Source organism: Belonocnema kinseyi, chromosome 1 (assembly GCF_010883055.1).
Source record: "Belonocnema kinseyi isolate 2016_QV_RU_SX_M_011 chromosome 1, B_treatae_v1, whole genome shotgun sequence".
Taxonomy (NCBI): domain Eukaryota; kingdom Metazoa; phylum Arthropoda; class Insecta; order Hymenoptera; family Cynipidae; genus Belonocnema; species Belonocnema kinseyi.
In genome coordinates, this window is record NC_046657.1 from 21052039 (window position 1) to 21070540 (window position 18502).

At 20.8% G+C, this 18502-nt stretch overlaps 1 protein-coding gene across 1 annotated transcript in view; it reads right to left on the reverse strand.

The window, feature by feature from the left end:
• LOC117175122 (glyoxylate reductase/hydroxypyruvate reductase) overlaps positions 1-18502 on the reverse strand; it is a 36061-nt gene extending 17559 nt beyond the window's left edge. Inside the window, exons 1-2 of the mRNA XM_033364698.1 lie at positions 18119-18502; positions 11339-11659 (exon numbers count right to left, since the gene is read on the reverse strand). Of these exons, the coding sequence (XP_033220589.1) occupies positions 11339-11659; positions 18119-18324 (527 nt within the window). The 5' untranslated portion in view covers positions 18325-18502. The remainder of the gene's footprint in view (positions 1-11338; positions 11660-18118) is intronic.

Consider the following 18502-nt stretch of genomic DNA (forward strand, 5'->3'; position numbering starts at 1 on the left):
ATTTTATTTACAAAAAAAGTTCTTAGGTTCAAAAAAACATTCAGTGAATTGAAAAACTGTGGTCGGTAATATAGGTATTTAGCTGTGTCACATGCCCTTAAAAGCGTGCCAATTCTTTCTAGTTCAAATTTTTGTCACCAGGTGGCGTATTGCAGTTAAACCATGCCCAATAAATGATAGTTTTAAGCGAATAAGAAAAGAAAAAACTAATCCAAAATGTAGACTTTTCAAATAAAAAACCGGAGCTTTCCAAAAAAGTAGTTGAATTTTCAGCCAAAAAAGATTAATTTTTCTACCAACAAGATACATTTTCTACTGTAAAAAATACAAATTTTAAACAAAATAGATAAATTTTCAACTACATAGTTGGATTTTCAATCAAGCAATTACATTTTCAACCAAAAAGATTAATTTTTAATCAAGAATATTAATTTTTCACTAAACAGGAAGAATTATCAACAACTTACATAAATTGTTAACCAAATAATTACATTTTCCATCACGAAGTTTTTTTTACAAAAGTTTATTATTATTATATTATATTATAAAACTCCTATTATTTATTATTACTATATTAATTTTGTACCAAAAAAGAAGAATGTTCAAGAAAAATAAAATAAATTTTTAACACAAAAGTTGATTTTTTAAACTAAAAAGATCAACAGTTAAATTTTCATTAAAAAAATAAAATAATTACATTAAAAAAGATTAATTTTCTACCAACAAGATAAATTCTTTACCATAAAAAAATACATATTTTCAACAAAATAGACAAACTTTGAATTACATAGTTGGATTTTCAACCAAGTAATTACAGTTTCAACCAAAAAGATGAATTTTTTACTAAAAAGGACGAATTATTAACAACATACATAAATTGTTAATGAAATAATTACATTTTCCACCAATAAGTTCTTTTTACAAAAGTTTATGATTATTATATTCTTATTATTTATTATTATATTAATTTTATAACAAAAAAAAGATACTTTTTCAACCAAGACGATTAATTTTTTAATATAAAAGACGAATTATCAACAAAATACATAAATTGTTAACTAAATAGTTACATTTTTCACCTAATTTTTTTTCTGATATTAATGCATTAATTTACTTTTATAAATTTACTATTATTCTCTTAATTTTCAAACAAAAAAGAAGAATTAAAAAATAAATAAAACTATAAACATCAACTTTTACCCAAAAATGGAACAGTTAAATTGTCATTGCAAAAATTAATTTTTAATATAAAAACTAATCATTTACAGTATAGTGCAATTCTCTACCAAACTATCGAACTTTCAAGACAAAAGATAAATTTTCTATACAAAATAATTGAGTTTACAATTAAATAATTAAATTTTCAACAAACGAAGATTAATTTTCTACCAAGAAAAAACATAAATTGTTAACCAAATCGTTGCATTATCAAAAAGAATTTTTTTTCCAAAAACTTATTATTATTATACTATTATTTATTATTGTTGTGTTAATTCGCTGCCAAAAAAGAAGAATTTTTAACAAAAATAAAATAAAATTTTAACACAATAGTTGTTTTTTTATACTAAAAAGATCAACTTTTAACCAAAAAAGGAGCAGTTGAATCTTCATAAAAAAAATTAATTTTTAATATAAAAAAATGAATCATGCACAAAATAGTTGATTTTTATAACCAACTATTCAATTTTCAAGACTAAAAGACGAATTTTCTATATAAAAAACAGTTTAATTGTCAATCAAAAAGATGAAATTTTTACGAAAAAGAAAAGAATTTTCAACAAAATAGATTAATTTTGAACTACATAGTGGAGTTTTCAATCAAGTAATTACATTTTCAACCAAAAAGATTAATTTTTATTCAAGAATATTAATTATTTACTAAAAAGAAAGAATTATTAACAACATACATAAATTGTTAATCAAATAATTACATTTTCCACCAAGTATTTTTTTTACAACAGTTTATTATTATAATATATTATTATATTCTTATTATTTATTATTATTGTATTAATTTTATACCAAAAAAGAAGAATTTTCAACAAAAATAAATTAATTTTTTATCGCAAAAGTTGATTTTTTTAATTAAAAAGTTTAACAATTAATTTTTAAATGAAAAATAAAATTAAATACATTTTTTCTACCAACAAGATAAATTTTCTACTATAAGAAAATACCAATTTTCAAAAAAATAGTGGAACTTTCAATCAAGTAATTATGTTTTCGAAAAAAAAAAACTTTTTCAACCAAGGCAATCACCAAAATAGATCAATTGTTAACTAAATAACTACATTTTTCACCTATAAGATTTTTTTGGTCGACACAAGATAAATTTTCTGCCTAAGATAACAAATTTTTAAATAAAAAATACATATTTTGAATTAAATAAAGGAATTTTTAATCAAGCAATTGAATTTTCAGCCAAGAAGATTAACTTTTTTACTAAAAAAGGCGAATTATCAACAAAATACATAAATTGTTAACCAAATAGTTGCATTTTTCACCCAAGAGATTTTTTTGTAACAAAAATTTATTCTTGTTATATTATATTATTAATATTATTATTTATTATTATTATTGTATTAATTTTCAACAAAAATTAAATAAATTTTTAACACAATAGTTAATTTTTTTTAATGAAAAAGATCAACTTTTAACCAAAAATGGAACAGTTAAATCTTCATTGAAAAAAATTAATTTTTAATATAAAAAATGAATCATCTACAAAATAGTTAATTTTTGTAAATAACTATTAAATTTTCAATATCTAAAGGCGGATTTTCTATATAAAAACAAACAAATAAAGATTTTTCAGTCAAGAAACAAAATTTTAATCTAAAATGTGGAATTTTCAAGTAAAAAAATGAGCTTTCTAAAAAGCAGTTGAATTTTTAACAAAAAAATGAATTTTCTACAAACAAGATAAATGTTCAACAAAGAAGATTAATTTTTTTTTACTATAAAAGACGAATTATGAACAAAATAAATAAATTGTTAACAAAATAGTTGCAATTTCCACCAAGAATATATTTTTTTTACCAAAAACTTATTATTATATTATTATTTATTATTATTGCATGAATTTTCTATTAAAAAAGAATTTTCCACAAAAATATAATACATTTTCAACACAATAGTAGTTCTTTTAAACTAAAAAAAAATCAATTTTCAAATAATTACATTTTCCACCAAGAAGTTTTTTTTACAAAAGCTTATTATTATATTCTTATTATTTATTATTATTGTATTAATTTTATAGCAAAAAGAGAAGAGTTTTCAACAGAAATAAAATAAATTTTTAACACAGTAGTTGTTTTTTTAAACTAAAAAGAACAACTGTTAAATTTGCATTGAAAAACATAATTAATTTTTAATATACAAAACGAATTATTCACAATATATAGTAGAATTTTCTACCAAACTATACACAAGCAGTTGACTTTTCAATTAAATAATTAGATTTTCAACCTAAAAATATTAATTTTTTACCAACAATATAAATTCTCTACTATAAAAAAAAAAATAATTTTTTACAAAATTGTGGAACTTTCAATCAAGTAATTACATTTCCGAAGAAAATATACATTTTCAACCAAATTGATTCATTTTTTATTTAAAAAATCGAATTATCAACAAAATAGTTACATTTTCCACCAATAGGTTTTTTTGCTCAAAAATTTATTATTATATTATTATTATTCACTATTATTTCATTAATTTTCTACAAAAAATTGCAAAAAAAAAATAAAATAAATTTTAAACACAATAGTTGTTTTTTTAAACTAAAAATATCAATTTTTAACCAAAAAAGGAACAGTTAAATTTTCATTGAAAAAAATTAATTTTATTACATAAATTTCCAAAAAAATATATGAATTTTCAAACAAACAAGATAAAGTCACAATAATAAATGTAATAGTTGATATTTTAACCAACGAAAGATTTTTTCTTCAGAATTAAAAACAGTTAAACTGAACCAAAAAGGGCGAATTTTCAATATAAATATTTGAATCCTGAATAAGGAAAGATTTTTTAATCAATAAGAAAAGTTTTAATTTACAATGTGAAATTTTGAAGTAAAAAGAGGAGCTTACTACAAAACAGTTGAATTTTTAAACAAAAAAGATGAATTTTCTACAAACAAGATAAATTTTCTGCCATTAGAAAACGAATTTTCAGATAAAATAGATAAATTTTGAACTAAATAGTAGAATTTTCAATAAATTAATTAAATTTTCAAACAACTACATTATTTTTTTTACTGAAAAAGAAGAATTATCAACAAAATACATAAATTGTTAACTAAGTAGTTGTACTTTCCACCGAGAATATTTTTTTTACCATAAACTTATTATTATCATTATTGTTTATTATTGTATTTATTTTCTACTAAAAAGAAAATATATCAACAAAAATAAAATAAATCTTCAACACAATAGTTGTGTTTTTGAAACTAAAAAGATCGAGTTTTAACCAAAAAGACGAATTTTCTGTATACAAAACAGTTTAATTTTCAATCAAAAAGATTAAATTTGTACAAAAAAAAAAAGAGTTTTTAACAAATTACATAAATTTTCAACCAAAAAATATGAATTTTCTACCAACAATATAAAATTTAAACTGTAACAAAATAAATTTTCAACAAAATAGATAAATTTTTAACTATATAGTCTAATTTTTAATCAAGAATATTAATTTATTACTAAAAAGGAAGAATTATCAACAACTTACATAAATTATTGACCAAATAATTACATTTTCTACCGAGAAGTTATTTTACAAAAGTTTATTATTATTATTATATTATATTATATTACAACAGTAGTTGTTTTCTTTTAAACTCTTTCTGCCAGAAAAGAATTTTCACCAAAAATGAAATAAATTTTTAAAACAATGGTTGTTTTTTAAGACTAAAAATACCAACTTTTAATTAAAAATAGACCAGTTAAATTTTCATTGAGAAAAAATTAATTTTTACTATAAAAAATATTTAAGAAGAATTTTTAACTAAATAGTGTAATTTTCAATCAAGTAATTAAATTTTCAGCTAAAAATATTAATTTTCAAAGTAGAAGATTAATTTTTTTACTAAAAAAGACGAATTGTCAACTAAATACATAAATTGTTAACAAAATAGTTGCATTTTTCGCCGAAGAGATTTTTTTGCAAAAAATGTATTATTATTATATGAATATTTTATTACTTATTATTATTGTATTAATTTTCTACCGCAAAGAAGAATTTTCACCAAAAATGAAATAAATTTAAAAAAAAAATATTAGTTTTTTTAAACTAAAAATATCAAGTTTTACCCAAAAATGAGATGGTTGAATTTTCAATGAGAAACAATTAAATTATAATTTTTAAAAACGAATGATCTAGAAAATAGTTGATTTTTCTAACCAACTATTGAATTTTCATGACTAAAAGGCGAATTTTCTATACAAAAAACAGTTGAATTTTCAATTAAATAGTTGGATTTTCAACCAAAAAGATCAATTTTCTACAAAGTATTCTGTTTGTTTGAATTTGTCCTTTTCTTCTAAAAAAATTTATATAATTACTTGAAAATTCTTCTTTATTTTTTTAAATTTCATTGAAAAACAAAATTAATTTTTAACATAAAAAATGAATTATCTACAATATAGTTTAATTTTCTAACAAACTATCGATCTTTCAAAACAAAAGACGAATTTTCTACCAACAAGATAAATTTTCTACTATGAAAAAAACAATTTTCAAGAAAATCGTGGAACTGTCAATAAAGAAATGACATTTTTGAGAAAAAAAAAATACTTTTTTAACCAAGGCAATCGACAAAATAACATAAATTGTTAACTAAATACTTACATTTTCCACCGATAAGATTTTTTTTTGTCAAAAATTTATTATTATTTTATATTATTATATTCTTATTATTTATTATTGTTGCATTAATTTTCTACCAAAAAAGATTTTCAAACAAAAATAAAATAAATTTTTAAGATAATACTTGTTTTTTTTTTTTAACTAAAAAGATAAACTTTTAACCAAAGATGGAAAAGTTGAATTTTTATTGTAAAAAATTTATTTTTTATTTTAAAAAACTAATCGTCTACAAAATATTTAAATTTCTTACCAAACTATTGCATTTTCAAGAGAAAAAGACGAATTTTCTGTACAAAACAGTTAAGTTTTGAATCAAATAATTACATTTTTAACCAAAAAAAGTATTTTCAACCAAGAAGATTAATTATCGACTAAAAACAACGCATTCTCAACAAAATACAGAATTTTTTAACCAGATAGCTGAATTTTTCACCAAGAATATATATGTTTTTTTACCAAAATCTTATTATAATCATATTATTATATTATTATTTATTATTGTATTAATTTTCTACCAAAAATATCAACTTTAAAACAAAAATGAATCAATTAAATTTTCATTAACAAAAAAGAATTTTTAATATAAAAAATAAATCATCTATATAAATAGTTAATGTTTCTAACCAACTATTTAATTTTTAAGACTAAAAGACGAATTTTCTACATACAAAACAGTTTAATTTTCAACCAAAAAGATTAAATTTCTACAAAAAAAAAATCAAATAAATATTTGAATCCTCAACAAAGATAGATTTTTCAATCAATAAGACAAATTTTAATCAACAATGTGAAATTTTCAAGTAAAAAAGAGGAGCTTACTACAAAACAGTTGAATTTTTAACCAAAAAATATGAATTTTCTACATTTTCAAACAAAAAAATTAATTTTGAGTCAAGAAGATTAATTTTGTACTAAAAAAGACGAATTATCAACAACTAACATAAATTGTTAACCAAATAATTACATTTTACTACCAAGATGTTTTTTTTTTACAAAAGTTTATTATTATATTCTTATTATTATTTTATTAATTTTATAGAAAAAAAGAAGAATTTCCAACAAAAATAATATAAAGTTTGAACAAAATAGTTTTTTTTTTATTTTAACTAAAAAGATAAACAGTTACATTTTTCACCAATAATATTTTTTTCTTGTAGAAAATGTATTATTATTTTATATTATTAATTTCTTATTATTTACTATTATTGTACTAATTTTCTACAAAAAAAAAAAATAAAATCTTTTTGGTTGAAAATATAATTACTTAATTGAAAATTCCTCTTTTTGTTTTGAAAACTCAATAGTTTTGTAGATAATTCAACTATTTTATGGACGATTAGTTTTTTTATATTAAAAATTAATTTTTTACCATAAAAATCTAACTTTTTCATTTTTGATTAAAAGCTGATCTTTTTAGATAAAAAAAAACCAACTCTTCGGTTTAGAATTTAGGAAATTTTTGAAAAATTCGTCTTTTTTGTAGAAAGTAAATCTTCTTCGTTAAAAATCTAATTATTTGATTGAAAAGTCAACCGTTTTGTATAGCAAATAATAAATAATACAATAAAAATTTAACTGTTCGGTTTTTTGTTGAAAGTTGATCTTTTTAGTATAAAAAAATAACTCTTCGGTTTGAAATTTATGTAATTTGTTGCAAATTCTTTTTTTTTTGTAGAAAATAAATCTTCTTAGTTCAAAATTAAACTATTTGGTTAGTAATTTATGTATTTTTTTCAAAATTCGTAGTTTTTGGTTGAAAAAAAAATATATTCTTAGTAGAACATGCAACTGTTTGGTATAGAAAATTCGTTTTTTTTTTTTATCTTAAGAATTCAATATTTTGTAGAAGATTAATTGTTTTAATAGTAAAAATTAATTTTTCTCGTAAAAATTTAAATGTCACGTTTTCGGTTAAAAATTGATCTATTTAGTTTAAAACCCCAACTCTTCGGTTTAAAATTTATGTAATTTTTTGAAAAAAAATTTTTTTGTAGAAAGTAAATTTACTTGGCTGAAAATTATAATCGATACAAATTTAATATGAATTTCAAAAAAATTATATGAATTGAAAACAATATAAAAATATGAAAAAAAACATAATTGAATTTAGTAAGTTTGAAACGAGAATAGAAAAGTTTAAGAGAGTTCCAAAGAATTTGATGAAATGCCTAAGAATTCAAGATCAGGTTAAAATAATTTGGAATCGATTAAATAAAAACTTTAAAAAATTATAAAAAAAACTTTAAATGAAGCAGAATTGATCATTATAAAATTGTTTAAATCTCTGGAAAATGTCTTGGCATCTTTTAAAATAGCCTAAAATATTTAAAATCCTTTGATATCTCTTGAAATTCCTTAAAATTTTGCAAAACTCTTGAAAATGCTTGGCAATATTTTTGAAAATACCCTCAAATATTTTTAATCTTTTGAAATCTCATTAAATTACTGAAATCCATTACAAATTTCTGTGTAATCTTTTAAATAACCTAAAATATGTAAAATACTTTAAAATCTTAATTTTTTTTTAAGTTCTTGCAAATGCCAGGGAATTTGAAAAAATAGATTAAAATATTTCAAATCCTTTGATCAATTTATTCATTGATCCTCAAGATCAGTTAAATAAAAACTTTTTTAAATTCAAAAAAATCAATTGAATTAAGTGGAATTGAATAAATTTAGAAGAATTTAAATAAATTATTATTTTTTAAATCCCAAAGAATTAAATGAATTCAGGATAAATTATTATATAATAATATTATTTTAAATACTAACTACTAAATTTTTTGAATTGAAAATTCATCTTTTTTCGTTAAAAATTCAAGTACTAGATTCAATATTTGAACCGATTTGTTAAAAAAATACTATTTTGGTTGAAAATTATTATCATTATTTTTTTATTAAAAACTAATTTTTTCTATAATAATTTAACTATTCAATTTTTTTTAATTTACATGTTTTGATTGAAAATTAAATCATCTTTTTTTTTTTAGTAGAAAATTAATCTTGATTAAAAATTCATTTTTTCTTGAACATTTATCATTGGAGTTTAAAATTCGTTTCATATTGTACTTAATATGATACCCTCAAAATTGTATACAAAATAATTTATTATTTCCCTATTTCTTGGCTGAAAGTTGATCATCATTATTTAAAAAAATAATTTTTTTTAATCTAGATTTATTCTTTTTGTTAAAAATTCATATAATTTTTGGAAAAGTGAACTACTTTGATAATATTATTTTTTTAAATTAAGCTTTTTAATTGAAAACTTTATCAATTAGCTTTTGGTTAAAAATCGATTTTTTTAGTTGATGATAGATCTATTTTGTTGAAAATTTATCTTTTTAGCAGAAAAAAATAACTTTTCGGTTTGAAATTTATGCAATTTGTTGAAAATTTATCTTTTTGGTTGCAAATGTAATTATTTGATTGAAAATACGCCTTTTTTTGGTTGAAAACTCCATAATTTTGTATAAAAAAATTCAACTATTTTACAGAAGACTCGTTTTTTATATTAAAAATTAAATGTTTACAATACAAACCTAACTTTTCCATTTTTGGTTCGAAGTTGATCTTTCTGTTCAAAAACCCAACTTTTCGGTTTAAAATTTAGATAACTTTTTGAAAATTCTTTTTTTTTTATAAAAAGTAAATCTTCTTGGGTGGAAAATTATCTTTTTGATTGAAAATGTAATTATTTGATTGAAAATACGCCTTTTTTTGGTTGAAAACTCCATAATTTTGTATAAAAAATTCAACTATTTTGCAGAAGATTCGTTTTTTATATTAAAAATTAATTTTTGACAATAAAAACCTCACTTTTTCATTTTTGGTTCAAAGTTTATCTTTTTAGTTTCGACTACCAACTCTACGGTTGAAAATTTATGTAATTTGTTGAAAATTCATTTGTTTTTTGTAGAAATTAAATATTCTTGGTAGAAAATTTATCTTTTTGGTTGATAATCTAATTATATAATTAAAAAAGGAACTTTTTTGCATAGCAAATAATAATGAATACAATAACAATTTAACTGTTCCGTTTTTTGTTGAAAGTTGATCTAAAAAACCAACTCTTCGGTTTAAAATTTATAACAATTTGTTCAATATTTATGGTTTTTGGTTGAAAATGTAATTATTTGATTGAAAATACGCCTTTTTTTGGTTGAAAACTCCATAATTTTGTATAAAAAATTCAACTATTTTGCAGAAGACTCGTTTTTTTATATTAAAAATTAATTTTTGACAATAAAAACCCAACTTTTCCATTTTTGGTTCAAAGTTGATTTTTCTGTTCAAAACCCAACTTTTCGGTCTAAAATTGAGATAACTTTTTGAAAATTCTTTTTTTTTTATAAAAAGTAAATCTTTTTGGCTGAAAGTTGATCACCATTATTTTAAAAAATCATTTTTTTTTAATCTAACTTTATTCATTTTGTTAAAAATTCATATAATTTGTGGAAATGTGAACTATTTTGATATTATTTTTTTATATTAATCTTTTTAACTGAAAATTTTATCATTTAGCTTTTTGCTAAATTATCTTTTTTGGAAAATTATCTTTTTGATTGAAAATGTAATTATTTGATTGAAAATACGCCTTTTTTTGTTGAAAACTCGATAATTTTGTATAAAAAATTCAACTATTTTACAGAAGATTCGTTTTTTATATTAAAAATTAATTGTTTACAATAAAAACCTAACTTTTCCATTTTTGGTTCAAAGTTGATCTTTCTGTTCAAAAACCCAACTTTTCGGTTTAAAATTTAGATAACTTTTTGAAAATTCTTTTTTTTTTATAAAAAGTAAATCTTTTTGGCTGAAAGTTGATCACCATTATTTTAAAAAATCATTTTTCTTTAATCTAGCTTTATTCACTTCGTTAAAAATTCATATAATTTGTGGAAATGTGAACTATTTTGATAGTATTTTTTTATATTAATCTTTTTAACTGACAACTTTATCAATTACCTTTTAGTTAAAAATCGATTTTTTTAGTTGATGATAGATCTATTTTGTTGAAAATTAATTTTTTTAGCAGAAAAAAATAACTTTTCGGTTTGAAATTTATGCAATTTGTTGAAAATTTATCTTTTTGGTTGCAAATGTAATTATTTGATTGAAAATACGCCTTTTTTTAAATTGAAAACTCCATAATTTCGTATAAAAAATTCAACTATTTTGCAGAAGACTCGTTTTTTTATATTAAAAATTAATTGTTTACAATAAAAACCTAACTTTTCCATTTTTGGTTCAAAGTTGATTTTTCTGTTGAAAAACCCAACTTTTCGGTCTAAAATTGAGATAACTTTTTGAAAATTCTTTTTTTATTATAAAAAGTAAATCTTCTTGGTTGAAAATTGATCTTTTTTGTTGAAAATGTAATTATTTAATTAAAAATACGCCTTTTTTAAAATTGAAAACTCCATAATTTTGTTTAAAAATTCAATTTTTGGCAGGTTTGACGACTTACTTCAAAATCGCTTTGTGACCCTCAATTAATCTTCTGGAAGTAGCCAAGAGCAATCCTATCGTAAGTTCAGCAGTTGCGTTTGTTAAAATACCCGGAGTGTAACCAACGTAGATGTTCCTCTCTTTCAAGGCTTTCAAGTCCAAATGATTGACGCCAACCGACATCGTGGCCACCACTTTTAATTTTGAACCAGCTGCATTTAATACCTCTTCGTCAATTTTGTCAGAAAGAAGACAGTACAGACCATCAACTCCAGATATTTTTGATATCAGCTCTGATCGAGAAATCTGGTCGCAATTATCTCCCACAATCAAATCGCATCTAAAAGAATTAGGAAATTCATTTAACTGACCTGGTGCGGCAATTTAACAAACTACCTTTAATTGTGAATCGTTTTCATTCACGATTTGCATAAAATTGCCCATGCCAAAATAAATATCTTTTCGATTATAAATTAATTTGTTTAAGAGAGAGTCTAAACTCATAATTTTTCACAATTTTCACGGTCAATGATATTTAAAAAATCGAACACTAAAGCTACAAAATTTTCGACTTGAGGAAATAAAAAGTGAGCTTTAAATGAAAGCACTCAAAGTGGAACTGTTAAAATTTGAACTTTAAAAATTGAAATTTAAAATTTTTTGATTAAAAAATTTTGTATTCAAACGCTGGATAATTTACGCGTATAAAATTAAAGGTACTGACATTCTCCAACACAAAATAATATAAATCCATGTTATCATGTTAAATGCTCTAAATAAAAAAATCAATGAATGAACTTTAAAATTTTGAAAATCACGGTAAAGTGCAGTGTGGGTGTTAAATACCCCAGCGTATTTGATCATGTATTGTTTAACCCCTATTGAATATTTAGTCAAAATAAAATTATCCGATATAGTTTAAGGTATCTTTTATAAGGTAGAGTTGATTTTATAGCCATTTATTTATTTTAAGTTTGTTAAAAAAAATATTTTAAAAAAGTAAAACAAAATGGGGGTTTTACTTAAAAATTCATAATTCACGCAATTTTAATTATTTTAGCCTGAAAATTTATGACTATACTTTTGAAATAGTGTACTTTCATAAAAAAAAATATTGCAACATGGGTGCTTTCAAAAAAGATACTTATTTGCACTAGATGGCGACACTTACTCAATTTTTTTGAATTAAGTATATAAGACTTTGAAACTTTCTTGGGTGACAGAGACCCAAAATGCACTTCAAGGGTTAAGTTAGAACTTGAAATGATAGCCTAATATAAAACAAAATGTAGATTTTCGCAGATTTTAAACAAAAAAATTAGATTCTTTTCAACAATTGTGAAAGGCTTCAAAAGAATAAAAACATTTTCTTAAGATTCCTAGGAAAATTAAAACTAATTTATCATTCTGAAAAATTATTTAAAGAGAATATTGAAAGTTTTTCAAAGATTTAAACAAAATTTTTCAAAAAGATTCTAGAAGATTTTAAGAAAAATTTCTGAAATTTTCATGATAATTTTTAATCTTTTTAAAACAACTAAATATCTCTTAAAATTACTCAAATTTTTTCTACAAATGTACATTTGTAAATTGTACATTAAAATTTAAAATTTGCACTTACAAATTAAGCATTTTTCAAATACAAAAATTAAAGATGTAACGTTCAAAGTTTAAACGCTCTTCGAAATTTTAACGATTCCAGGTTTTCTATGCCAAACAATTCAGTTAAAGATTCTTTACTTTTAAATATTTGATTTCAATTTGTCTTAAATAAAAATTTAAATATTGTTATATATTGAATAATTAAAAATTCTTTTAATTAAAATTTTCAAATTGAATGGTTTTAAAATTAAATATTTTAGACTGAAACAATATTTTTAATTTAATAAAATCCTTTAATTAATTAATGACTAATACTTTCAAATTGAAGCCGTTTAAGTTTTAACGTCAAAATCTGAAAATTCTTAAATTTTGAACTGGTTTAAAATCGTTTTGTCAAATCATTTTTGTTCACTTTTTTTGCTTAAGGTACAGATAAATTAAAAACAAATTTATTTATTTATTTATTAAATAAAAATGTTTTTTGTCCAAAATTTTCAACATCAAAGGATTTTATTTTTTACTTGTTCAAGTCTTTAAGAAAGCAATTAAATATTCTTTAAATTATAAATGTAAGCTTAGAAATAAAAATGTTTAATCAAAAATTTTTATAGTTAAAAAATTTTGAATTACGCATTGTAAGCTAAATAATACCATAATTGAAAAATATATCAATTTCCCGGTTTCCCGATCCAGCGGCCACCCACAAATTACAAATTCAACATTATTTCCTTTTATTCTTATATATTTCTAAACTTTATATACTTTAAATGATAAAACGAACAAAATTATTTAACAAACTGAAATTAAAAAAAAAATATTTCTGCGAACCGCAGCTTCATGCTACAACACTAATTCTTCGATAATTATTTCCAATGTTAGTTGCAAATTTATCTTTTTGGTAAAAAATAAAAATACTTGTTTTAACGTTAAACTTTTTTCATTTAAATTCATCTTTTTTATTCAAAATTTATCTAGTCCAGTTAAAGATTTATCATTTTAGATGAAAATTTATCACTTTGATTGAAAATTTGTTTTTTTTTTTTGTTGAAAATTAATTTCTTAAACTGAAGTTTCATCTATTTTGTTGAAAAATCGCCATTTTTGATACAAATTTAATCTTCTTGTTTAAAAACTTATATTTACGGTTGAGAATTTTTCATTTTTTTTTGAAAATGTAACCTTTTTTTAATTATTTTTTTTTTTTGAAAATTATTTTTTTTTTTTTGATGAAATATTGATTGAATCTCATCATCATTTCAGTTGAAAATTATTCGTTTTGCTTAAAAATAAAAATACTTGGTTAAGATTTAAACTTGAAAATTTATAACTTTGATTCAAAATTTGCTTTTTTGTTCTTGAAAATTAATTCTTTGAACTCAAAATTTATCTATTTTGTTGAAAAATTAATCTTGCTGTTTAAAAATTTTGTTTGTTTATTTGAAATTAACGTATTCAAGTTAAATGTTCATGATTTTAGTTGAAAATTCATCAGTTTCGTTGAAATTTAATTTTTCTAACTAAAAATGTAATTATTCCACTTTTTGTTGAAAATTCTTTTTTTTTCAAAATTCGAATATTTGATTGAATATTTGTCTTCTTTAATTAAAAATTCAAGTAGTTCGTTAAAAATTCATGTATTTTGTTAAAAAATTGCATTTTTTGATAGAAAATTAATCTTCTTGTATACAAATTTATCTTTTTAGTTGAAAATTCATGTATCCCAGCAAACTGTTTATCATCTTAATTGGAAATTCATCTTTTTGGTTGGAAAAACTACTTTAAGTTAAATTTTTTTGTTAAAAATTAATCTTTTTCGTTTAAAATTCATCTAGTCCAGTTGAAGATTCATCATTTTAGTTAAAAATTCATCATTTTAATATAAAATTTGTTTTCTTTTGTTGTTAAAAATTATTTTTTTAAACTAAAAATTCAGCTATTATGTTGAAAGTTCGTCTTTTTGGTAGAAATTAATATTCTGGGTTGAAAATTCAGATTTTTGTTTAAAAATTTGACAATTCCAGTTAAAAGTTCATCAGTTTGTTTGAAAATTAATTTTTGTACTGAAAATTTAGCCATTCTACTTTTTGTTCAATATTGTTTTTTTTTTAATCAAAATTCAACTAATTGGTTGAAAATTAATTAATTAATTAAAAAATTTATCACTTTTCTTAAAATTCATCACTTTTTTAAAAACGTAATTTTTATTGAAAACTAGTTATTTTTTTGTTAAAAATTTTTTTATTGCAATTGAATTTTTTCATCATTTCAGTTGAAAACTCATCTCTTTTATTAAATTTTTTTCTGTTTGAAATTTAATTTATTAAACTGAAAGTTCATCTGTTTTGTTAAAAACCCGTTATTTTTGGTAGAAAATTGTTGTTGAAAAATCACCTTTTTCGTTGAACATTCATTTTTTAAACTGATGATTTAAGTATTCCATTTTTGATTAAAAATGTATCTTTTTTAGTTAAAAATGCATCTATATGTTGAAAATTCGTCTTTTTGGTAGAAATTGATATTTTGGGTTGCAAATTCAGATATTTGTTTACAAATTTGACAATTCCAGTTAAAAGTTCATCAGTTTGTTTGAAAATTAATTTTTGTACTGAAAACTTAGCCATTCCATTTTTTGTTCAAAATTGATTTTTTTTTAAAATCAAAATTTAACTAATTTGTTGAAAATTAATTAATTCTTTTGAAAATGTATTATTTTATTGAAAATTCATCACTTTTTTAAAAAGGTAACTTTTTTTGAAAATTAGTTTTTGTTTTTTGTTAAGAATTATTTTTAACAGTGGAAGATTCCTCATTTTAGTTAAAAATTAATTTTTTTTTGCAAATTAAACTGCTTGGTTAAAAGTTAAACTTCTTTGTTAAAATTTTTTTTTTGTTTAAAATTCCTTCAAATTTTTTTTAAATGTAAGTTTTTTTGAAAATGAGTTATTTCTTCAGTTGAAAATAATATTTTTCCAAACTGAAATATTACTACATATTGCAATTTTGCAATATTGGTTGACAATTTATCTTTTTTAGATGAAAATTCATGTATTTTGTTGAAAATTCATCTTTCTAGTAGAAAATTAATTTTCTTGTTTAAATATTCATCACCTTCTTTGAAAACGTAAATTTTTTCGAAAATGATTTATTTTTTGGATAGGAAATATTTTTTTTTAAACTAAAATATTACTGACTATTGCAATTGAATCTTGTCATCGTTTCAGATGAAAATGAATTTTTTTAACCAATAATGAAACCATTACATTTTTGGATAAAAATTCATCTTTTTGGTAGAAACTAATCTTCTTGGTTGAAAATGCTGAATTGGTTTTAAATTACAATATAACATTGAATATTACTGTATTTTAATAATTTGTTGCAAATTGATTTTTTTTTAATTATTTTTTTTCTGAAAATTTATGTCTTTATGTCTGAATGTTTATGTCTTTTTATTTTGAAAATTCGTTCTTTCTGGTAGAAAATTAATTTTCCTGGGTGGAAATTCATCTTTTTGGAATGGAAATTTACTACTTAAGTACAAGTTCAACTATTTTGTTAAAAATTAATTTTTTTATTCCAGTTAAACATTTAATTATTTTGTTGAAACTTGGTTTGTTTTTCTGAAAATTAGTTTTTTTTTTACTGAAAATTTTGTAGATGTTACAATTTTAGTAAAAAATTCATCTTTTTTGTTTAAAATTTATTTAGTCCAGTTGAAGATTCATGAAAATTAATTTTTTAATCTGAAAATTCATCTATCTTGTTGAAAACTCGTTATTTTTTTTAGAAAATTAATCTTCTTGTTTCAAAAATTTGTTTTCCGTTAAAAATTCACGTATTCCAGTTAAATGTTCATAATTATAGTTGAAAATTCATCTTTTTGAAAGAAAATTAATTTCTTCAACTGATAATTTATGTATTCATTGTTTGGTTGACAAAACTGTTGAAAATTCATGTCTTTGTTGAAAAATCGTCATTTTCGTTTAAAAAATGTATCAATTTTTTTGAAAATTCATCATTTTTGTTGAATATTCAACACTTGGTTTGAAAACGTAAATTTTCTTTGAAAATTAGTAATTTTTTTGGTTGGAAAATTATAAATTAATGTTTTTTATAATGAAAATTTAACTATTCCATTTTTAGTTAAAAAGTATATATTTTTAGTGTAAAATATCAATAATTTTGTTCAAAATTTATGCAATTTTTTGAAAATTCTTTTTTTTTTGAAAATTAATCTTCTTGGTTGAAAATACAACCATTCGATACAAAATTTATATATTTTGTTGAAAATTTATTTTTTGGGTTAAAAACTAATTTTTTAACTAAAAATAATGATCTATTTAGCTGAAAATGTACTTTTTGCTGAAATTTCATATTGCCGGATTGAAAATCTATTTTTTATGAAAAAAAAGTTGTCTGTTTTGTCTTGCAGATTCTTCAATTTGGCAGAAAATTCAGCTATGTGGTAGAAAATGTTTGAAAACGTAACTTTTTTTGTTGTTTAAAATCAGTTACTTTTTTAGTTGATTTTTTCATTCAAATTGAGATATTACTTACTATTGCAATTTAATCTTGTCATAATTTCAGTTAAAAATAAATCTCTTTTATTTAAACATGAATTTTTTAACTACAAAATTTTTTATTTAATTTTCGTTGACAATTTATCTTCTTTTTTGAAAAATCATATTATTGAATAAAACCATTAATTTTTTAACTGATAATTTAAGTATTCAATTTTTGGATGAGAATATTTATCTTTTTTTATTTAAAAATTCATGAACTTTGTTGAAAAATCGTCTTTTTGGTAGAAAATAATTTTCTTTTTTGTTTTTTTTGCAGAAAAGGAAATTTTAATTAAATACATGGATTTTCAGCAAATAGTTGAATTTTCAACTAAAAAGATAAATTTTCAACGAATAAAATTAATATTCTTTAAAAAAAGACTAATTTTTAACAAAATACATCGATTTTCCACTAAAAAATGAATTTTCAACCAAAATCATGGATTTTAAACTTAAACCCTCAATCTTTAACTACAATAGTTTAATTTACGGATGAAAACATTAATTTTCAACCAAGACGATTAATTTTCCACACAATAGATGAATTTTAAACTAAAGAAGATCATTGTACATGAATTTATTGTCTTTAAATTTATAAAAGAACTTGCGGGGTAAAATATATTTGATATTTTACTTACTCTTTCTTAAGTAAATCGAACCCGATGGCAGGAATATCGGGTCGTGTGACAAGAATTTTTGGTCGAGACATTGTAACACGTGAAGTGGAATAATTCTTATAAATGGAATTATAATAATTGTTACAAAGGATCGGAGATTTTGAAACAGCTGATGGGGAACTCGGTGGTTTGATAATAAAAACTTCACCGAGCTTGCGTAGCAACATTTATCAACTTTCACTTTTCGGAAACAGGTGTACAAACCCGAAATTTATCTAATCATAAAATCAATTTAAAATCTAAATTTAAGAGAGTGAACTAATTTTCCTTTATATAAAAGTATAATCTTCGCGTTTACTTAGTGCTGACAGTGACGTGACCATCAGAGAGATAACCTCAAATTTC